At 45.6% G+C, this 23,232-nt stretch overlaps 1 protein-coding gene across 6 annotated transcripts in view; it reads left to right on the top strand.

Annotated features, from left to right (window-relative positions):
• Positions 1-23,232, top strand: part of MAP2K5 (mitogen-activated protein kinase kinase 5) — a 235,646-nt gene that overhangs the window by 197,450 nt on the left and 14,964 nt on the right. For 4 of the 6 annotated variants that reach the window (XM_006184035.3, XM_032480890.1, XM_032480888.1 and 1 more), the window contains 2 exons: positions 37-98; positions 3,030-3,075. In XM_006184035.3, the coding sequence (XP_006184097.1) occupies positions 37-98; positions 3,030-3,075 (108 nt within the window). The remainder of the gene's footprint in view (positions 1-36; positions 99-3,029; positions 3,076-23,232) is intronic. The other 2 variants (XM_032480891.1, XM_014558660.2) reach the window with 1 other exon arrangement.

The raw sequence follows: 23,232 nt of genomic DNA, 5'->3' as shown, positions 1-23,232 counted from the left end.
TGTGACTTTTGGTGACTTGTTTTTCCTCCATCCCAGGATTCGCCTGTCCTTCCGGTTGGAGAGTTCTCCGAGCCATTTGTACATTTCATCACTCAGTGGTGAGCCCGTTTGCAAACATGCCATGCCCTCAGTGTAAATGATACATGCCATTAACTCGGCGGCTCCAGGAGACCTCATGGCTCTCGCTGCTTCCTTTTGGAGACGGGAGGGACTTCGGGGCCTTGGGCAGATGGGGCAGCAAAGCTGAAGAAATTGTTTAGATTATGTAAACGTTATTTACACAAAGAGTCCTAAGCGTACTTTAGAGGCTTTTCCCTGTTTTGATAAACTGCTGACAGTCAGGCTACTTCTTTGAGCACAGATACCGTTGCTATCCGAATTTTTTTTTTCAAAGAAGCACGCAATTTGGTAGCCCCTCTTGAACAGACATATGAAGCTTCTTTTTATTGATGCAACCTCAAGTTACCCGTAAAACTGTCTGTCACTTACTTAGCGGAGGCAGCACAGTTTATTCATTCATCGGATTTTCAGTAAATAAGTTTTATCTTTGGTTGTAATTTAGACACAACACCGGTGTGCCATTTCAGTGAATTTTGATGTTTGAATGACTACGAAAACACGATTCCGTTAGTCCCACTGTACCCATTCTAAGAACAGAGGGGAACCACAGAATTTAAGTCAAAGGGGCCCTCAGAGCCTCTGGGCAGCCCCTTGTCGTTTTACACCTGAGGAAACAGGCGTTTTCCTGCCAAGGGTTCTTTGCCAGTCCTTCTGCCTTTTTCCTCCCAGTAGAACAGGGTTTTCCCTTTTTGTCCCTTTCACACCATCCTCCGCTCCCCTGTTTGGCAGCACCCATGTGGCCTTGGAAGGCCCAGTTACAACACTGCCCTCCTTCTGTCCCCTCCCTCACCCCACCGTGGTTGACAGAGAGAAAGAGAAAAGGAAATTGGCATAGAAGTGACCACCCAAAGCAGGAGACAGTGCTAAGCAGAAACTGTTCTGGACATTCTGGAACTCCTTCATAACCACCTTTCCTTCCCTTCCCCTCCTTCACCAAAGCCCGCGTTTCATCACCCCTTCAGAGTCATGTCCACAAGTGGGAAGCGAGCCCTCCCGTTCCTGCGCTGCCGCAGAGCAGCGCTGGCAGGAGTCCTTGCTGATCCCAAAGGGGCATGCGCCGGCCCCTTCCCCTCCCCCCCACCAGCCGTCTGATGATGACGCTAAAGTGAAACCAAGAAATATTCCTTAATATAAATGTCAAGCTTTATCACCTTTTTGAGTAAGTGGAATATGTTACCTCTTCATAAAAATGTCTCATGTGGTTTACATTCTGTAGAAAAATATGTGGGGAAGAGATCGTTCCCCCTGACTTCTAAATTTTATTAACACTGTCTCTATTTATTTAAAAGACTTATATAATATTCTGTAGCTTTAAAAAACTATTTTATCTTGCAGACATTTTATTTCCAAAACACGCCATGTTGGAAAAAAGCCATACATATTGATTAAACCCCAGAATTCTAACCTCATTAATCCTGGAGTCATTATCTAGAAATATGTATTAATCTCTTAATTTCCTTTACATGGAATTCGTAGAAACGCTCAGAAGCACATGACAGGAATGTCCCATTCTGAAACGCAGAAACTGAAAAACAAATGAGGCAATTCCTAAGCTGTCTGGGGCGCTGGGTTTGGAGCATCACCCGCTCCGAGATGTTGGATTTGTGACGTGGCCACCACGCTGATCTCGCTCTGTGGTCTGAGACCAACCTGGGCAGACAAGGAGAAAAGCAGAGAAGGCTTTGGCTGCCTTCTGTCCAAAAAATTAATCAGCTGTTGTATAAAAGTTTTATGAAGACAGAGGGAGGGATAACCTGTGTTGAAATTTCCACAAATGTCAAGCTGAAACAGAAATGATAGTGGGTAATAGGCGTGTTTTCCCAAGAGATGCAGCTACTTTGGAATGTCAGATTAGGACTGTTACCAACTGCACTGGCGAGACAGCTTGAATTACTTGCTAATGGCTGCAGTATTTGAGAGGTACATATGGTTATTTATAGGGAAAGCAAATGTCCTCGATGTCATTAATGGTTCATAACTATGGTGCTTGTTTACCAAATGATCGTTGCGTCTCTCTGCTTAAAAAAACACTCAGCAAATGCAGAGATTATGTGGAGGGTTCTCTTCTTGCTTGTTTGAGGTTGCCTTATATAAAGAAAAAGTGTCTGTGTGATTTTCCCAGTAATAGAAGCAGCAGTCTCTTTCCATGACTTCATCCCACAGACACTCTTGGGTTTGGTGTAAATCGATCATCAAGTAGGCAGCTTACCCATGGTCACCCCGGTCCCACGTGTGGGTGCTTCATCACGTAGCTAAGTACCTGCTACAGCTACTAATTATACCTTTGCATGAGGAATGTGATTCTTTAAGCAGCTTAAACAAACTTAACTTTCCCACAGCTGTTTAATCAATTATCAACTTGTAGCCAAAATAAAAGTCCAGATAATGTAATAACCCATTTGTCATTTTGTAGCATTATCTGGACTCCTGACCTCTTTTATATATTGTCATTCAGAGTAATAGTGAAGGAATGAGATGTTTTCTCATTTGACCTGATAGGCATGTTTCTTTTATTGTCTTATCCCAGCTACCCAAATAAAAGAAGTATATTGTTCCCTAGATTTGTTTGAAATAAATTGCTGACTGAGTCAGGAAGAGAATATTGCTGCTTTTTTCATACTAGTTTCACAAATAGAATTAGGATACATTTAAATTCACTCATTATCTATATTGCAAGAGTAACTCTAAAAAAAAAAAAAAACTTCGTGTTTTTGATTCTTGAGATTCCCCCAAAATCTAATTAATTTAAATCCAAAGCAAAAGAAAGGAAACATATGCTAATGCTTTGGTCAGGAATTGACATACGATAAATTTTGAAAACTTTCAAATTCCAGGGAAAATAGTCAATGGTGAAAATTATGGCACAGTTTTACAAGTGATTACAGTTAATACGCGTTTTTCTCTTACAGCATGCGGAAACAGCCAAAAGAAAGGCCAGCACCTGAAGAATTGATGGTAAGTAGACTTCTTCAGTTACTTTAGAATTCTCCAGTTACATATCCGTGCTTAACATTCTGTTGAAAGAACCAGACGGGATTTAAAGCATCTGCCGACTCTGGAGAGCCAGTATCACTGACTTCATTTGGGTGGGAGCTTCTGAAGCTCACGTCCTTCGACCGTGGTTTTTCATTTTGTAGAAACCTACTGCCGCTTTGAAACTTCACGCAGAATTCTTCTCCTTTGCCTCCCACTCAAGGGTCCGAAGGTCGTTTAGGTTAGTCCTTGTCCTCATTTGCTATTGCAGCCTCTCAGAATTCGGAGGATTGGTAACAGAGAAGACAGTCAGCATACTAAGTTTTAAGTGCATTCCTACCAGAAATTCTGAGTCCTCTTGGGTTCATGGAGAATGAAATCAGATTGGCTGCAAAAGATCAAGTTAATGTGAATCTTTGGTCTTTGCTCAGAAAGACGCAACTGCAAGGCTGTGAGGGCTGTGTTCTCAGCTCCAAGGCCACTTTCTTTGATTGCAGATGACAGTTTTTAGTCAAGCAGGGAGAGGAACAGAGACGCTCCCGGACAATTCCCAAGCGGTCATTTATTTAGTGCAGATTGTTGATCTGACAACCCACAAGCTGTTAGGATAACGTTAGCATCGAGCATTAGTAAATAATAATTATAATCTGCGCTTTCTAATGTTTTACGTACCATTCCCTGTCTTTACATATTGCAGTCAGAGCAAATTCTCACTCGTTTTCTCTCGCCACTTGAAATAATAAGCATTTCAAGATACTGGTCCAGAGGGTCTCAGCTTTTGTATTTCATCCTAGTAAATACTGTAAATGCCCACACTTCTGTATAATGCAGATTTCACCCCCAAATATAAAATAACTGTGCAGTTCCCTTTTGCATCGTAAGTGCTCTCTAGGAAAGTAGTTTCCTGTTTCATGTTACCCCTGGAGCAAAATCTCAGTTTTCATGGTAGTTTCAAGTTAAAGTTCACCCCTAAAACCTCTGCAATTTATAACTGTGCAGGTTTCATGTCTAGAATAAACTGGTCTTCTTTTGGGGGGAGCGGTTTTCCGTGATGGTTGGGAAATTCGTGCAGTTAGTCACATTTGAGAAAACTTGGAACAGGTTCTAGAGATGGAGACCCATTTACCTTGTACATTATTATGCTATGGCTGGATAGCTTAGCTATTAAAACAAAGGAATAGGGTTTCATAAAACAGATATCTGTTTGTAAATGCATGTTTCAGTGCTGCAATGAGTTGGCCACTTATAAATAAAACATCTGCTGATCATACATACACTCATAAATGCGGGCGGGCGTATGGGTTGGTAAGGAGCTCCACTCCAGGGTGGCAAGTCATGAAGGCTCAAGGGTGGCTACTTTCAGTGCCTCGGCAGCAAGTGTACGTGGAGGGCTGTGCGTATGGAGAGAGACGGCGAGTGAATGTTTCGATATATCTCTTTACAACTATGCACCCTGGTGTGTGCGGTCCCACATTTTTAATTAATAAATATCAATAAATCAATAAACTACAATGAAAAATTTAGTCACAGGAAGCACCAGCCTATACTTAGTTTAACATTATTTCTACTACTGCTCACAGTTTGATTGAAATGAATTTCTTCCCCTAGGTATAGCAATAGTGAGCCACCCCCTGGGGAGGCAGGAGAACAATGGAGTGTGCGTGTGGCTCCGGTGGTCAAGGGGCTTGAGCGCTGCCTGCCTTTGACTGAAACATTAGGCCCAATAAAGGATGGGAAAGAGAGCGGCTCGTCCCTGGCTCGAGGAACCTGAGTCACATCCCAGGGACCCAGTCTTAAGGAACCAGTCCCTTTATTCCTTCCAGCATATTAATGGCTTTAATTTTTCCCTTCCCCTCTCTGCCTACAACCTATTCGATGGCGCTCCCATCTGGAAGCTGAGAGCGTCCTCTGGAATGCATGCGAGTAGAGTCCATTTGTCACTGTGGGTGGGGGCCTGCCCTTCACAAAGAGAGCAGTTCATCTCCAAAGCGCAGTGACTCTGGCCAGCAAGGTACCAACGCGTTCTTCACAGCTCAGGCCACATCAGCTGTGAGGCCTGCAGCATCGTTGAGATTCCCCCATGCGCCTGCATTTTCCCAAATCAAAGGAAGACCCATCAGAGATGAGGTCAGGTGGAAATACTGAAAGTTACAGATTCACCATCAGGGAACTCTCAAATGAACTCAGGTGTGGCCCTGACCACCAGTGAACCCAGCAAATCCCAGCGTAAGTTAAAGCAGAATGCAGGGAGTACTGTGCCAGGTCGCCCTCACCTCTGGGCCTTGGCCATGCACATAGCAGACACGCAAGTGGTTTTTGTCTTTTTTCTTGGTGGGGCCACCCTAAGAATACCCCGGGTCTTAAAATCTTCATCTTTTGCAATTTTTGACCACATCACTTTTAAAGATGAAATGTCAAACTCAAGTTTAGACTCTTGAGGTCATTAACATCCTTGTGTTAGAATTCATTTTGTTGGTTTAGCTATTCAATTCTCTCTACTTTGCATGGCTGTTCCTAAAGTGACTACAGTTTTTCTGTTCTAAGTGGAAGTGTTTAAAAGTTGGATGGAGAAATTTCCTTACCGCCCACATTTGGGGGAAGCCAGGTACAGTTCTCTGGCCTGTAGCCATTAAAGCTGTGTAAAGAATTCACCAAAAAATTTCATCCTCGGCACGCATGTCATCTTAGGAGATCTTGGAACTGAATTCAGTTGATATTTCTAGACTGTTGCACACAAAGTCCTGTGCTAGACTCAGCAGAAGATACAGAGAAAAGTAAGCTGCGTGCACACGGTGTTGCAGGGGATCGGGCAAGTCCAGATGTAACTGAAACAAAGTAACTGCTATCAAAGGGCTGCCAGTTCTATGGGAATCCATGTTGGGGAACGTGGAAAAGCCACGTGGAGAAGGCATTTGAAAAGGGCCATTGGAGGATGGATGGAATTTTAATAGAGAATTCTCAAGGGGTCATTCCAGGCAAAAAAAAAAAAAAACGAAAAAGACAGGATGGGCCAAGCATGAGCGTGTCGAGTCCCCAGACACTTCAGAGACAAGAGGGGAGAGGACGATGATGCGAAAGCGGGAGGGAAAGTTTGCCCAAATGTCAATAATCAGATTGAGGGAAGCAAAAAACTAAGAATCAGACCCCTGCACTCAGGGACTGACGTAACCTGAGAGGAGGGCACCGTGATGGAGAGGATCATGTCTGCTTCTGCTATTCGCATTATATGTTTGCATGTTTTTTGATAAAAGGGACCTGGTGAGAAACCTTATTGTATAGACTGTTGGCTTGTGTAAACCGCAGAGAACGCCTTCTGCTGAATTAATCTTCCTTTCGGGTTCCTTTGTACCAAAGGCCAGGCAGATTTATCAGGGCAAGCCCCCTGCTTCCGTCCCTTGTCAGCAGCTCCCCAGTCCCTCCCCACTTCTGTGTCTTCATCTGCAAAATGAAGGGATGGACCAGACCAGCAGTCCTTGGCCAAGGCTCTTGGACTTCAGCAAGTCCGTGAGTGCTCCTGAAGTTATATCCCAGGTCGTGTATTGCACGTGGGGATTTGCATTTTTTAAGCATTTTTTAAAATGGGGGTCATCAGTTTTTTCAAAGGAGACCATGACCCTAAGTGATTGTGCAGCTCCCTCACTGCCTTCCCAACTCTGATAGTTGGACCTGTGAGGCCAGGACCCGACCGGCAGCTCAGGAGGGAGGCAGGCATCACTCGGAAAGTACTTGCTTGGCGTGGGGGAGGAGAGGGAAGGGGCGGGCCCTCCCCGCGGGGCTTCCCGCCAGCTGTCAGGCAGCCCTTTAACCTCTCAGCGTCTCCTGAACCTGGGCCTCGCCTGGAGCAGGGAGGGTGTGGGCCGCGGGCACCTATGCTGTGACAATCTGGGTTCCAAGTGCTGTAGATCCCTCTATGCATTTAGAATGCTTCCAGAAGCTTTCCATGTCTAAGCTCTATTTAATGGAATCTATGCATAGTAAGTAATCAGGTCAGAGGAAGCAGCATCCTGCTTTGAGATCAATCGCTGGCTAATACTTTGTCGGGGCCACTGTATTATCTCCTGCTGATCCGATTGCCATTCTCCTCTTCCTTTGTACCACGCGCCTCGGTTGTGGTAAAAGTACGTATCGCATACATATTAAAAACATATACCCATTCTATCTGTATGTAAATGCGTGAGGCACAGCTGGATATTGCAGAGGAGTTTGATTTACTAATAGTTATTATCTGTTCAGTGGCAGAGAGAATTTCAGAGAAACAAGCTGGCGCAGAAATTGCCTTTCTGTTATTACTACACCGCTTTCGTAATTGTTTAAAAACATGGGTTTTCTTCTTAGGTTCTAATAATGCCTGTGATTTTGCGCGTTGCCTTGTGTATTCCAGAGCAGGGTGTCCTCGCTTAGCATCTCCTCGGCTTTGGTTTTCGATTCCGGGGCCTAAGAAGAAACACAGAGCGCAGTTTGCAATTCAAATCTGACATTTTGCTTAGAAAGCAAGTACATAGTGGGCTGGCAGTGCAGGAGAAGCAGGTGTGAGTCTTGGCGGAGGGGTGTCAGTTACAATCAAAATAGTGCTTTTAGATTTTTTTTCCCTCTTCGTCTAAATCCCAGCAGCTGCAAACTTGAAGGCATCTCATTTCTCAGAGAAGGCTTTATGTGTTGGAGGTGGTATTGTTTGGCGGCTAATAAACACCAAACTGCTCCAGAAAAATCTGTTTAAACATTTAATTACTTGCAAAGAGATGTTAACTTGCTTAACTCCTCTAAATTAAATTGTCACCACTAGCTTTTCTGCTTATCCAAACCTGATTGTAATTACATTTTCAGATAGGTTGGCTGGCCGTTCTCGAAGTTAATCAAGGTAACTGTGTGATAAGTTGGGGGCCTTTCAAAAATCGGGAAAACCGCCATGTTAAAATTTGTGTCTCTGCAACACTCAAATTCCAGCATGATTTTGGGGTTTACACCAGATGGCTTTGTTCACTGTTAGGGGACCCAAAGATTCTGACCACTGTGAAAGACAAAAGTGCACTGGGCAGTCAAGGCCGTGCTGTTACTCAGGCCATTGCAGCAGGGGAGTGAGGAGTGTCTCAGAGCAGAGGGTGGGGGCCAAGTTCATGGAGGCAGGTGAACAAGGCAGTCACCAGCCAGCCTGACAAAAGTCGTGAGGAAGGAGGGAACGGGGCCTCGCGTCATGTTTGTAGCTAGCTGGAGAATGGGGAGATTTCTCACCTGTTACTGTTTCCTGGGAGCACGGGGCTCAGATAAAGTCCAGCCTTACCACCACATGCTACTCAGTGGACCAAAAGATGAGTCCAAGTCTATTTGGATCCAGGGCTTGCATGTGCCCTAAGGACAAACGGGAGGAAGGACACATTTCCGCAGCCCCCTTGCATAGTGCTCATGGACCACTGTGCCCGCTTTCTGAGCCTTTAAAGATACTGATGATGGTTTAATAAGCACATATGAACTTGGCTGTGGTGTACCGTGTTTAGCTGTTCTGCCTGCATCAGAGGGGGCATTTCTAAAGCAGAACGTCAGGGCCAGACTTAAGTCTGTGTGTCTGGCTGCCGGTTCTTGCAAACATCGCTAATGCTTTGGCTGTTCGTTTGGAGAGGCACATCAGATCATTGGCTGAGGCACCCGGAATTTGCCCTAACTCAAACTGTAACTTTCACTCAATAGTTCCGTCAGGTCCAGAAGGCTTCCCAGAAGCACAGGGCCTCCACGTAGAGTCCAGGTGACAACCATGTAATGATTTTTTTTTTCAAGTTCTAAAGGCCATTAAAATCATCTGTTTGTGTCTGCTTATAAATAGGAATCCACTGGTACGAAGTTGACTTTAGCTTTTAATTGCACGTAATTACAACAGCAGAATCACTGAATGCTTGAGATCGCACTAAATCAGACAGCTTTAATTTGATTTTTTGATGACACGTTAGCACTTCAGCAAGAACAGAGAGATTATAACCCTGAAAAACAAGCTTTGTTTTCCCATAGACGTGACTGCTTAATCTTTTCACAAGACTTTAGCAGATGAATATATGTGTGTGTTTATATACATGCACAGAGCAAGAGAGATACAGATAGATAAAATCTGTCATTCCTTGATCACGGTGATCTGACAGTTCTAATTTCCCGGTTAGGGATAACTTTTTTCCTCTATCAGTCAAGTCAGATCTCTTAATATGGTGATGATTTGCCTGTTTAAGATGGCTGTTTTTTGAACTCCTGCCTGCGAGGCTTCTTGTTTCACTGGACTGACTGTCATCTTCCCAGCATCACATTTCAAGGCACAATGAGGCTGCAGAACCCTGACCGCAGGAGTGGTTTGGTTACCTGGGCTGCAGTGGCGTGGGTCGGCGGGGCCGCTTTCCAGTGTTCGGCCCCATTCACAGGTGGCTAAGCTGGGTCTTTGGAGTGTGTGGTACATCCGTTCCTTACTTGGCGCTGCTCAGCTCACGGGGAGTTCGTGTTATTCGAGTGTGGCCCCAGCCTCCAGTGCCCTCCGCTCCGCTGCCCTCGAAGGTCTCCGTCCTCCTCCCTCCCGCTTCTCCCCCTCTTCCCTTCACAATGCTTGCTCCCCTCTCGGAAGCCGTCCAGAATTTGTCTCTAACTTGAAACAGCACTTAATTCCATAAATTATGCATTCATGGTCGAGTCGTAAGTTGGTCCATGTGGCACGGTGGTTCCTAACCCCAGCAATTCATCAGAATCATCTGAGTGCGTTTAAAAAAAAAAAAAAGCGTGGATCCCAACCCAGATCAACGACCCCCTGGCATTTGGGTGAGGGAGCAGGTACTTGGGTTTGGTGGTGGTGGTGGTGGTGGTGGTGGTGGTGGTGGTGTTTAAAAGCTCCCCAGGTGATTATAAGGAACAGCCACAGGGGAAACTCACTGGTCTAATACCTTTTTTTCTCCAACTAGATTGTAAGTTCTCGAAGAAGAAGCACGGTCTCTAATTCAGTCCCTAGCTTGGCCTTAGGCTGCGGTCATTCGGGCAAGTTCTCTGTTCTGAATAAAAGAAGAGCCATCACTGTCAGTTGCTCTTTGCATGTGCCACTCACTCTAATCCATTTCAGTAAAACACTGTACTAGACATTGAACAGATGAAGAGAAACAAGACATGTCCCTTGTTCTCCAGGAGCTCAGAGTGGAGGAGGCTGACCCAAGAACAATCCCCGTGCTCTGCGATCTTCAGTGTAAGTTAGGGCAACCATCCTAGAAATACATGGTCTGAGCAGAGGTTTTTGTTTGACCTCCTGCTGTGAGAGGTCACGTAGGTAGAATTATTTGGCACCAAAACGGTGGAATTTCCAGGACGTCGCAGTGTTTGCAGGGATCCTGTTCAAAGCATTTAACAACCAGTAGCACGTGACCGACCAGAACAGGCACCAGGGTTCGGCCATCCCACCCTGCAGGTATGGAAGCCGCAAGAAAGCGTCCAGCAGGTGTTGCCCGGCAGCACCTGGGATCTGTGGCTTGCGCTTTGACCCCTTGAGAGCTCACCTTGGACAGTTAATTCCAAACCAAGAGGTCATTAGAGAGTCAAGACTTAGCGGAGACCACCTGGCCAGCACCATCTTCGCCTGGTGAGGTTGATGGCAGGGGACCCCAAGGCCTTCATCTATCAGCGTATCAGATGCAGACCACCCTGCCCCCCAGCTCTCGGGGATAATGGATTAGGCTGAAAAACCCAAAGACATTTAGCCGTTTGTTGGGGGAAATTATGAAAGGTTCTTGAAGCCCAGTCTGTGTGATTTGGGAATTGCTGTTGAAAGCAGCAAACTTATTTTCCTGTGAGTACACTCCAATAAATGGCTGCAATTCTTATCAATAATTAATGAGTCTAACCAGGAATTTCAAGGGCTGGAAAAATATTCAAAGCCTCCTATTTACAGTTGTAACCAGCTGGATTTGTTTAATGGGTTGTTTGCTTTTTAATTTGTAGCAGTTTTGAGAGAGACCTTTGGGGACCGCGAGCCCTTTTGGAAGCCACGCAGTTATTTGGGGGGACCGAATCTACCCGCGAATAATTTGAGGTTCACTCGGCCATTTAGGGACTGCAGAAAGGCAGTGGAGACATTCAGGCCTCTGTCCTCTATTTAATTTTCAAGATTAGAATTAAACATTAGGCCGTGGTCTTCCGAGAGACATTTGCCGGAGTGTGGACTAGTTTCTTTCCAGTATCCTGGTTTACCATTTCTCTGTTCTCTTAGCAGAAATGGTCACTGATTCTAAAGTAGGAGAGTAGGTACCATTCCCTTGTTCGTGCAAAGGTTCCCTTGACACAAATAAAAATGGAATTTTCAAATGTAACCCGATTAACTCTTAATTGTATACCAATAGCCTGTGTGTGTCAGCTCCCTCAGAAGGCTTCCGAATGGCCTGCATCTCCCTTTAAACTTGGGGAGGGGGCTTGGGGGGGATTCAATTAGTAGCAGGACTTTTCTAATCGTGGGATTGGTGTGGCGTTGACAAAAATCTGTATAAATAGTGTACATTTTTCCACTTAAGAGGGCTGTGCTGAGACAGTTTTAATTGGATTTTCATGGTGATTGACAGCGTTTGATTATGACAGTAACTTTATTTGGCTGGACGGCTTTAGCCTCTTGTTCAGATTTTTCCATCAAAGCTCTTTTTTCTCCTCCGAATCCCCAGCGGAGCAGCAGTCACTGTGGAAGAGCCTTTTAGCACCTTTGTTGTTGCCATCCCTGGCGACGATGGGGCCCAGCTGGTAGCAGATAAGAAAACGTTCCTTTCACAAAGAGGCTGTGTCTCCCGCCTCTGCGGTTTCGATCATTTTAAGAGCCCCCAAAACCTGTTGAGGGTTAGAAGTAGCTTTAGATGTGAAATGAGTGTTAAGTATTAGTAATCGGGAGATTAGGGCCCCGGGGACAATGTGAGACAAACAACTGCAATTAAGGCAGATCTGCCGATGTAAACAAAATTTAGCAGAAACAGATGCCCTAACCATTTTGGGGGATTGATTTGAGGGCACCAAGGAATCGATTTTTGTCTTGTTTACACTTTCAAAGCCCTGTGATGTACTGGAAGGCTAAATATTTCATACAGCCTGATTTTAGTTAATTTTTTTTCCAGCGCCTCACAGTAGGCGCCTCTCTCCTCACAGTGACCAGGCCTGAGTTTATTCCGCATTCACAGGGAGCAGCTAATTGTCTATGAAGGGCCCCCGTGTTTAAATGGGCTTGACAGGAATTTAAATTTTGTTTCAATCAACCCCTGTGCTCACAGCCTGCTCCAGTTTCTAATTTTTAAATTAAACATGATTTTTTTTTTTTAAGCCACAGGCTTGCCTCTGGAATACGCTGTCTCTAACTCTCGGGAGGGCAAACGGGCCACCCTGGAATGCTGGCCATGTGCGGGGCCTGAGGCTCCGGCTCCAGGGCTGGAGCGTTCTTGCTCCAAAAAAGAGCTTTTCCTTCTCCCCCTGTCGGGGAGGTCAGCAGAGTTTGGCTGGGCAGATCGGCTCCCTGCCTTGGGAAACGGCCCCCTTCCCAGCTCTCCTGTGCAGGCAGCGGCGTGTGTCATCTGGAAAGTGGGTTAAGTACCAGAGGAAGGCGTGAGGATGGCTTTTTGGGGCCGGCTGAATCGTAACCCGCGGCATGTCGGGTACAGATTTGCATTCCGGCAGCCTTTTCTGCCGTCGTGAGATGAGTGTGCATCTCTGTGCGCACTCACCTCTTTGCCTTGTGGGGTGTCTGCTCTGGGCAGAGCATCCTGCCTGATGCCAGGGAGCCGTTTGTCAGCCCCAAGTCACACCCCCAAGCAGCCCACCATCTCCCAGGGAAGGTGGGGATACAAACAGCCAAGCACAGGGTAGAATGCTCGACTCGCCAAAGGCCCTCCCTCACCTTCTCCCGCCCCTCCACCCCGTGGCGCTCCCTCCACACCGCCTGCGCTCTAACGGTCTGACAGTCCCCCAGTGCACGAGGCCTCCTCACATGGTCATGTCTTTGCTTGTGCTGTTTCTTCAGCCAGAATGCCTCACATCCACGTGGTGAACTCCTCACATCCACGTGGCGAACTCCTACTCAGCCTCCGAGGCCCAACTGGCACATCCTCTCTGAGGCTTTCTCAGGCCTGCTTCCGTGGGGGTTGATGACTTCCTATTACATGTCATCCTTCTTTCTGGCAGGTACCTCTGTTAGTGCCCTTTTCAACTCTTTGTGACAGTGACTTGTCTACACAGCTGGTAACTGGGTTACACAGCCGTAAACAGGACCATGAGTTCCTAGAGGATTAAATCATGTCTTTTCATCATTGTATCCTTAGCGTTTAGCCCAATCTCCAGCTATTGAATTGAAATGATATGAGTTTAACAGGTAAAATGAGTTCTGGAAAAGGCAAGATTTCTTCTAGCCAGGGGTATGTGGGGAAGCTTTGTGAATGGGGTGACAAATGAGCCAGGCCTTGCAGGACATTGGGGTATTTCTGTGAGTGTATTACTTTCTGCGCACATGTGAAACACAGCTCAGATCATGAGGGAACCTGCCAGGCCCTCTAACAGTCATATCAAAGTCTGTACTGCAACTTGTGTGAAATTACTTAAAAGAAATTAGAGCAACTATTTGCACACAACTTGGGGCTGTAGATAAATTCAGAAGGCTTCTTATGTCTAACCTTAAAAAAAGAAAAGCTTTCTTTCAGGGAAATTAACCTAAACAGTCAACATTTTGTAAAACACATGTGTTTACAGAGTCCTTTTAAATATGTTATTTCACTTGACTTTCACACAAACACTGTGAGAATTATTCTTATTCCCATTTTACGGATGCATGCAACCGGGGCTCAGAGGGGTTAATTAATTTGCCTAGAGTCACACAGCCAGGAATAATACAGGACTGTTCTGCACTCCATCAAAGCTAATATCTATTGGTGCCTAGTTAGCAAGGGGTTGTTATTATGGTTGTGAGAAGTTCAGCTAAGTCAGACTGTTTCTAACAATCAAAAACAAAACTAAATACAAATCTCCCACAAAGAAACGTATAGAATTTCAGCAGGACATGCTTGTGAAGCCAAGATGCCCCTGTAGGAGGCTTACTCAGCTCACTCCTTATAGTCCTCTCCACCTCGGCCCCATCCTGCATCTGGAGGGCCGTGGTGCATCTGGAGGGCCATGGTGGAAGCAGAGAGCTGGCGCCTAAACATAGCCCCAGGGGCCTGGCTGAGGCCTGAACCTCAGTGCAAATAAACCAAACAGGAAGAGAGAAAATAATCACCAGCAGTTTGCACCTGTCAGTCAGTTAGCTCAAGGGAAGCTGTGAAAATTTGTGAGCTATCCCTGTGTTTTGGTTTTGTCAACCTGCAGCAAAAACTGAAGGCATAGTGTGTTCTGCAGTTTATCCGGCCACGGAACCTTCTCTTCTTTTTCGTTCTACCTTCACAATTACAGAAGTGAGCAGCTTCCAAGAGACATTACTTGCTGAGTTTGGGAGAAATTTCTTTTATTTATTTATTTTTAATTTTATTGAGTTATAGTCAGTTTACAATGTTGTGTCAATTTCTGGTGTAGAGCACAATTTTTCAGTCAATTTTATATAAACATACATATATTCATTTTCATATTCTTTTTCACCGTGAGCTACTAGAAGATCTTGAATGTAGTTCCCTATGCTATACAGTAGAAACTTGTTTATCTATTGTATATGTACCTGTCAGTATCTGCAAATCTCGAACTCCCAGTCTGTCCCTTCCCACCCTGCTCCCCCCGGCAACCAGTCTCTAGTCTATGTCTGTGAGTCTGTTTCTGTTTTATATTTAGGTTCATTTGTCTTCTTTTTTTTTTTTTTAAGATTCCACATATGAGTGATATCATATGGTGTTTTTCTTTCTCTTTCTGGCTGACTTCACTTAGAATGACATTCTCCAGGAACATCCGTGTTGCTGCAAATGGCATATGTTATCATTTTTATGGCTGAGTAGTATTCCATTGTATAAATATACCACGACTTCTTTATCCAGTCATCTGTTGATGGACATTTAGGCTGTTTCCATGTCTTGGCTATTGTAAACAGTGCTGCTATGAGCACTGGGATGCAGGTGTCTTTTTGAATTAGGGTTTTCTCTGGATAAATGCCCAAGAGTGGGATTGCTGGGTCATATGGTAAGTCTATTTTTAGTCTTTTGAGGAATCTCCACACTGTTTTCCACAGTGGCTGCACCAAACTGCATTCCCACCAGCAGTGTAGGAGGGTTCCCTTGGGAGAAATTTCTTTTAACTCAGCAAACCTTACTGAGCACATTGTATACACAGAATATCTTGCTAGGTGCTCTAGTGTATTGCTACTCAAATACGGACTTTGGGCTAGTGGTAGTATCTGAACTTGAACACAAGATAAGGAGTTTGTGCCAGAATATAAATCAAGCATGTCTCAAAGTCTTCTAATTCGGCTGAAATTATTTTTTGGTAGCAAAACTTTCTCAGGGGCGAAGCTGTGTGCAGATGCACTTTGTGGCCATAGCTCCTTCTCTTCTTGCAAACCAGGAGCAAGCAGCTCCCAGACCAAGTACTGGAGTTGGAAATGCAGAGGCTAATGAAACACTCATATTGCCTTCCAGGAGCTTACAGCGCAGTGAGAAAGCGAGGCTTTCTCACAACCACTGCATCCCCTGCAGCTGGCACTGTGCACGGCCACAAGTAGCCGTTCAGTCATGTCTCTTGAAGAGACGATCAGAAAGAACTGAGTGAAAGACAGTCTTTCATTTGGAATGGGGGGAAAATATTGCAATTGTGTATCTGATAAGAGGTTAATATCCCAAATATATAAAGAGCTCATACAGCTCAATAGCAATAAATAAACAAACAAACCAATTAAAAAAATGGACAAAGGACCTGAATAGACATTTTTCCAAAGAAGATATTCAAATGACCAATGGGTACATCACTAGTCATAAGGGAAATGTAAATCAAAACCACAATAACATGTCACCTCATGTCTGTTAGAATGGCCATCATCAAAAAGACAAGAGATGACAGATGTTGGTGAGGATGTGGAGAAAAGGGAACCCTTGTGCACTGTTGGTAGGATTGCAAACTGGTAAGGCCACTATGGAAAACAATATGGAAGTTCCTCAAAAAATGAAAAATAGAAGTACCGTATCACCCAGCATTTCCACTTCTGGGATCATATCTGAAGGAAACAAAACACTATTCAAATAGATATCTGTACCCCCATGTTCATAGCAGCATTACTTATAATAGCCAACACATGGAAACGACCTAAGTGTCAGTAGACGCATAGATAAAGAAGTTGTATGATATTAGATACTCCCACACGCAATGGAATATTATCCAGCCGTAAAAAAGGAGATCCTGCCATTAGCAACAACCTGGTATTATGCTGCGTGAAATAAGTCAGACAGAAAGACAAATACTGTATAATCTCACTTATATGTGGAATCTTAAAAAATATATATATTATAGAAAACCAATTTGTGGTTACTAGCAGTAGAGGAAGGAGCAATTGGAAAAGGTAGTCAAAAGTACAAACTTCCAGTTATAAGGTAACCAAGTACTAGGGATGTCATGTACAACTTGATGACTGTACTTAACACTGCTGTGTGGTATATTTGCAAGTTGTTAAGAGAATAAATTCTAAGAGTTCTCTTTACAAGGAAAAACATTTTTTTCTTTTCTTTTGTACCTGTATAAGATGATGGGTGTTAACTTACTGTGGTAACCACTTCACAATATATGTAAGTCACATCTACACCTAAAACTTAACACAGTGCTGTATGGCAACTATATCTCGATAAAACTAGAGGCGGGAGGGAGTGCTAAATGATATAGAAGCGAAACTGTTGAGTGCCTTAAGAGACATGTGAACGAAGTAGCCTGGTCTCACAGAATAGGGAGCCAGACAGAGGTCTGGGTCCCTCAGGAAGGCAGAAGGGAGACTAAGGCTGGGACGACGGCCTGCAGGTGTCCACGCCAGCACAGACAGTAGGGGAATCAGAGGAGCAACAGCACAGGTGTGAAGCTGTGACCTCGCTCGTTTCTGTACCCCGGGCCGTAGAGCTGGAAAGGTGGGGTGGGGACGGTGTGGCCGACGACTGGCAGGTTGTGCTCTGTCCTCTGCATGTGAAGTCTGGGGAGGCTGAAGATGGACTCCAGCTCTAGTCTGTCGTGAACATGCGACAGGGGACACTGAGAAGAGCACTGGTCTGGGTATCAGAAGGCATGGTTTCAGGTGCAGCCTCTGCCTCTGTGAAACTGGGTAATCAGTAGTTACTCACTTAGCTTATCCAAGCCTCAGCTTTCTCATCTATAAAATGGGGGTAGGGTTACCAATCTTGAAGGATGAGGTTTTTTCCCTAATAAAATAGGGTTTATGAAAGTGTGTTTGTAAACTGTAAAGTGCCGGGCACATGTGGGACACTAAATCTTTGAGTCATGATCTGTCTCATCTGTCTCGTGTTCCTGGACATGTCTGGCTAGCAGTTTCTTAGAAGACAAGTGTGTTTAGTGGAACTCGATGTGACTTAGAACAAAGTATACGTATGTTGGACATTTACAGCTAGTGTCTAATGGATTGGTAATTTCTCAGAGGTGGGCAGACCTCTGTGGGTTATTCCTCCCCAGTCATGGGAAAGCCTTAACCTTTGTGTCTGTCTCTGTTACCCGTGAAACATAATGAGCATCTTGTGAGGGAATTACTGTGAAACCATCAGTTAATCAAGTATTTGTTGTCCGTGGGGTGCTGTGATGGGTTCAAAAGGAATATAAGAGACAGCCAGGTCCTCAAGGAGCAGACTGGACACACCCACGGGAGACATTCAGAGAAGGCGGGATGGGCCATGCTGACTTGCACGGTGTGAGGGCTCAGGGCAGGGCGGCCGACGGGCTCCATCATCACAGGAGGCATCTCAGCTCCAGCCAGACCTGGAGGATTGTTAGCATCTGTCTGAACGTGGGAATTAGACAGCAGCGGCTCAGCGGAGAGCCGGCTCCTCCCAGCCCCCACCCCATGCCCCACCCCCACCCCATCCTCCATCCCCACCCCCATCACCCACCCCATCCCCCCACGCCTCTATTAGCTGTCTGCTTAATTTCAAATATGTCATCACGCCTCTCTCAGCTTCAGGTTCCTTACCTATGAAAATGAGGGTCTCACGAAGGGGAGATTTTAAGAGTGAGATGAAAATGTGTTGCACACTCAGCACACCGTCTGGCATAAAACAAGTGCTCAATAAACGGTAACCATTATGTTATCATCGGCACTGCTGATAGCAAGAGGGAAGGTATCTCAGGAAGAAGGAACAGCACAGGCTGAGACCAGAGGAAACAGGACCGTGAGGAACACACCCTGGCCAAAGCAGAGAAGGCCCTTGGGATCGAAGGGAGTGAAGTTAGCTGGGTGGGGCGGATCCAGCCGGGAAGGGCTTTGCACACCGAAGAGGAGTGTGGCTGCCTGAGGCTGCTGTCCACTCTTAAGCTGGGTAGTGGCTACACGAGGCTCCACCACTGCAGGCAAAGGGGACACACAGGACTGATCTCAGATTGCTCCACGTGGACCGGACTCTCTGGCTGGAACTGATTTATGACTAGGGATGTCCTCACCCCCTGGCTGTTTCTGAAATTCTCCATGAAGGTCTCCAGCCAAAAGAATAGGAAGCCGAGTTCAGCGCCTGTAGCTTCTTGGCAGCGTGTCATTTGTCTCTCTTTCTGCATCTTCTTTGCAGTGTCCTTTCTGTCACTATCGGGGAAAATCATTAGTATGCTAATCTAGCTAGCCGTCATTTTAACACTGACCTTTGCTAACCTGCCTTTGCAATTTCAGGAACTACGTGTGACTTCTCTAAAAGTAACCTTAAATTGTAGTCTTGTAAGAATTCCAGAGCTGTATCCTTCACTCCTTCTTCTAATGAGGTTATGACCAAATGCTCATTATAATTGCTTTAGACTCCTTTTAATTTTCAAGCTTATTAATCATAAGAAGAGTTATTTAAAATTGCATAAATTAATCTTAGATTAAAAGCCCATCAAAGCCTCGAAACAATTAAGAATAAGTAGGATTTCCCTGGGGCAGCAAGTTTTATTTTAATATTGTAGTCAGGTGGATATCAGAACCTTGAAGTATGGTAGTGATTAATGTATGCAAAATTTAAATGAGATTTTTTAAATGGCAAATCTAAATCACATATTGACCTAACTGTAGGCTTTAACTGCATTGTCTGTCATATATTTAAACTGTTTACTAATCAACATTTTAATTACCGCGTGTGTTGGCAGACCCTAGGACAAATAAAATCTAGCATTTTAAAATGTTGCTGCAAATTTCTGTTATCTGAAAATAACAAGACTCTTTTATTGGGAAGAATGGAGGAATGAGAAAACAGAGCGAATCTCCCGCAGCAACGCGAGACTGGGCACAGTCCTGGGGTGGCGGTGGCGGCGGCGAGGGTTGAGGGGCGCTGCAGCATCCTTCCTGGCCCCCAGGCTCACCTTGTGATTCTGCTGGTCTGAGACAGCTACTTCTCCTTGGAGCAGCACCTGGGTTTCCTTTGAAGTTGATTCACATTTAATTAGGGAAACACTTCGCTTCGTGTGTTGGAGCCCCAGTTGCCAAGCATTGTTGACTTGAACGGCGTGGGTAGCCTGGGGTCCCTAGGCCCCCTCCCCTGTGGTGAAGTGGAGACAGGAAATTTCCAGAAATGTGATTGGATCCCAGTCGAAGTCAGCAGCTGATTGGCTGCCTCCCTCCCCCACCTCCTCCGTCAACTGCCGTCCTAGGCAAGGTGAAAGGTGGACTTGGGCTGTGTCAGAGTCTGCAAAGATTTTCTTTATTTTACAAATACCCTGTTTCGTTATTGAAAGTAGGTGGGTAAGAGGGTCACCGTGGACAATTTATCTCACCCCTCGAAACTTCAGTGCTCACTTCATGGCACGGGGAATAGTGACCACCGTGCTGTTTCTGTTTTTTCGTGAAAATCCAGACAAGGTAAAGCACTTAGCATAGAAGTTAGAAAACAGAAAGTTCCCCCAAAACATTTGATCTTGTTCCCATCATTGACTTTCTAAAACTAGTGTTAAAATTATGGCTAAAATTTCCCATAGTCCAGAAGGATGGATGTACAGTAAGCCTCCAGCCCCATCTCCGGAGTCAAGCACTGTTAATGGTAGCTTGTGTATCCTTCTAGAATTTTTAATTTTATTGCTCTGTACCTTGCTTTTTCACTTAATATATCTTTGAAATCTTTTCGTATCATGTGAAAGTCTGTCTCATGCTTTTTCGTGGCTGCGTGGTGTTCTGGAATACTGGGTGTTCCATATTTATTTCACCAGCACCCTGCCATAGAACATTTTGGCCATTTCCAGATCTTTGCTATTAAGCTGGTGACCATCTGTGTATATACACATCTTTATAAACTGGGTATGAGACCCCAGCTCCCCCTCACCTCTTTTCATACTGAAGTATCAGGCTTTAATCCTTCCCAATCTGATCAGTGATAAATGGGATCTGGTTGTTTTCATTTTGCATTAAGTATGAAGTTGAACTATTTTTTTTTTCATGTTTATTGGCCATTTGTATTTTTTGCACATAACTTTGCCCATTTTTCTGGTGAATAGGTTGTCTCTTCCTTCATCTTTCTGAGCCTTGATTTCCCCATCTAGAGACGCAGGGAGGCAGACACACCGTCTCCAAGGGCCCTTCTGCCTCGCCAGGCGTGGTCCAGGCCTGAGTGCCGCGGGCACCTTCTGTGCTACCGGAGGTGCCCTTCCGCTCATGACCTTGCCGGGCCAGCCTGGAGGCTGCGGTGCCAGTAGCTGCGGGTGAACTCCAGGAGGCTCGTTTCCTTCTTTTGTTCAGTTGTGCAGTCTTCCTCTCTTAAGAAGGCAGGCTTGGAAATTACAGGGCCGAGCTGGGATTGAACTTCCGTTAAAGCTGCCTGTAGACAGCAGGAATATTTATTTTCTCTATTTGTTTTAAGCTGGGACGTCTGTGTGGTTTTCTCAGCACTGTCCTGATGGAGCCCTGACCAGCAAGCGTGCAATGCCCCTGGCCCTAATGTGCCATTAATGATAGGTTAATGTACAGTATAATGTTTTGGGGACTACGGGTTCATTACGCTTCTGAGTGTGAGGTCTTTCCACAGAGCGCCCAAGGTCCCATTGCATTATATCATGCAATAAAAATACCCTTTTCATATCACACACTAATAAACTGTATTTGAAATGCTGTCTGAGGGCACTGCCGTCTTGTCTGTAGGCTGTGCACAAGTGCAACAGTTGGGTTTCCTTTTTTTCTATTTGTGTTTTAGTTACACGGGATTCTGAACGCGGGGAAGTCTGCTCATTCCTGCTTTAAATGGGGGAGCAAGCTGGGTGTTGAGGCCTGAGGCTCAGAGAAGGAGCCACTCAGTGAGTGGTGAGGGTCTTTAATCCATGGAGAGCACGGCCCCTCGTCCTCCTCTGCCCGGCCACCCACACTGCATGCAGCTGTCAGGAGAGCTGGTCTAGTGCCTTCCAGATTTAGCACTGAGCATGTGTTAGGTGTGATAAAAACTTCCCCAGGAAAGAAGTGTGGTAAGTATTGCCAAGTCTGGGCCACTGCTGGTCATGACTATCGAGCTGTTTCCAGGAGAGCCTCCGTGTTAGGAATTTCATAGAGCCCTCCTGTCCAGTGGGTGCTGGCCTCTTTGTCTGACAAAGGACAAAGAAGTCCCCAGAGCTAGCAGGGAAAGCTGCCCCATAGAGAATGAAATCCACAGCCTTCCAGCAACCGCAGGCGAATTCCCTGCCCACGCAGACCGCACACCAAGAGCTCCGACCACCTAGGAGATCAGGGATGCAGCTGGGCTGGGGCAAGCATCGTCTTCTCAGACGCACGCAGTCCCAGTGCCCTTAAGTGTTATTCGTACCTTCCTGGGAGTTGGTATGATCAGATGGTTTTCTTCTCAGCAGTGAGCTGGCGGCAGGAGGTAATTTTGAAGCTTGGGGACCTTTGAGAAAGGAGATTCTTCTCCATCAGAAAGGAAGAGGGCATGTGAATTGAGGGATGAGGCAGAGACTTAGAATTCCTCCTCTGTGCCTTGATCCAGGCAGACATGGTACCTGTGCTTTGTTGGGGGGAGGGCTGTTTCCGCCAACTGTAGAGTGTGGTCAAGAGTGACCCGCGAGCCCCGAGAACCTGGGTTCACGCCCAGGGTTGAGACTTCAGCTTGAAGCACAGTCCTTACCAGCTGGGAGCGCCAGTGTCTTTGCTTGTAAAATGAGCTAGCATCTCCTTCCTTCTGCCAGGGCTGGAGGTCGTGTGAAGCAGTGTGGGTGAGAGCACCTGACTGCTATCTGGCGTGGGCTCGGCGCGCACAACTGTCAGCTGTTACGTTGCTGTTATGATCTGTTACAACCAAACGTAACGTATGAAAACAGAACAAAAACATACTGTAACAAAAGGTGCAGGCTTTGGAGCACACGTCCTGTTCAAACCCCAGTGCTGCTTTAGCCAAATCACTTAACTTCTCTGAACCTGGTTTTTGAATCCACAAAGAGGTAATAACAGTCATGCCATCCCCACTACTTCGGGGGATTTTTGTGACAGTTCAGTTTGATGATGAGGTTGAAAGCACTCTGTGGAATGAAAAACGCTCCTCAGATGCTGGTATTTTCTCTCTCCCAATCAACATATTCGTACTGTGTTATCTTTAAATAAATATCCTTATGGCAAAGCCAATGAGGGCAGCTGATAAAAAAGATTCGCTGCTCTGTCCCCCTCCCCACCAGGGAGCATGTTGTGGCCCAGTTGTAGACCAGAGCAACCCGTCTATCCCATAGTCTTGACTGCAGAGAAGCGGGGCGGACCCAGGACGGAGTCTCAGCTCCCCTGGGTTAGTGGGAGGAAAACCAGCTCCTGCTCGAGGTGGGGACGGTATTGCCTAGAACAGTGATCGAAAGATCAAGGGACCACGTACGTTGATGGGTTGAGTTGATCTGAAGTTGCCAACAAGATGATGGAAAGAAAAAATCAAAAGTTACTAAGACTGTCCTGCACATGCTGGGCCTTTTGGCTGCAGGCAAAGCCCCCTTAATTGTTAGGAGAAAAGGATTTAAGTTTCAAGGATAATCAGTTTTTCTTGTAAGGGTGGTAGGGTTGGAATAAACCTTTTGTTTTCCAATGTG

Source organism: Camelus ferus, chromosome 6 (assembly GCF_009834535.1).
Source record: "Camelus ferus isolate YT-003-E chromosome 6, BCGSAC_Cfer_1.0, whole genome shotgun sequence".
Lineage (NCBI taxonomy): Eukaryota > Metazoa > Chordata > Mammalia > Artiodactyla > Camelidae > Camelus > Camelus ferus.
The sequence above is the reverse complement of the archived record's forward strand: the minus strand, read 5'-3'. Positions and strand labels throughout refer to the sequence as shown.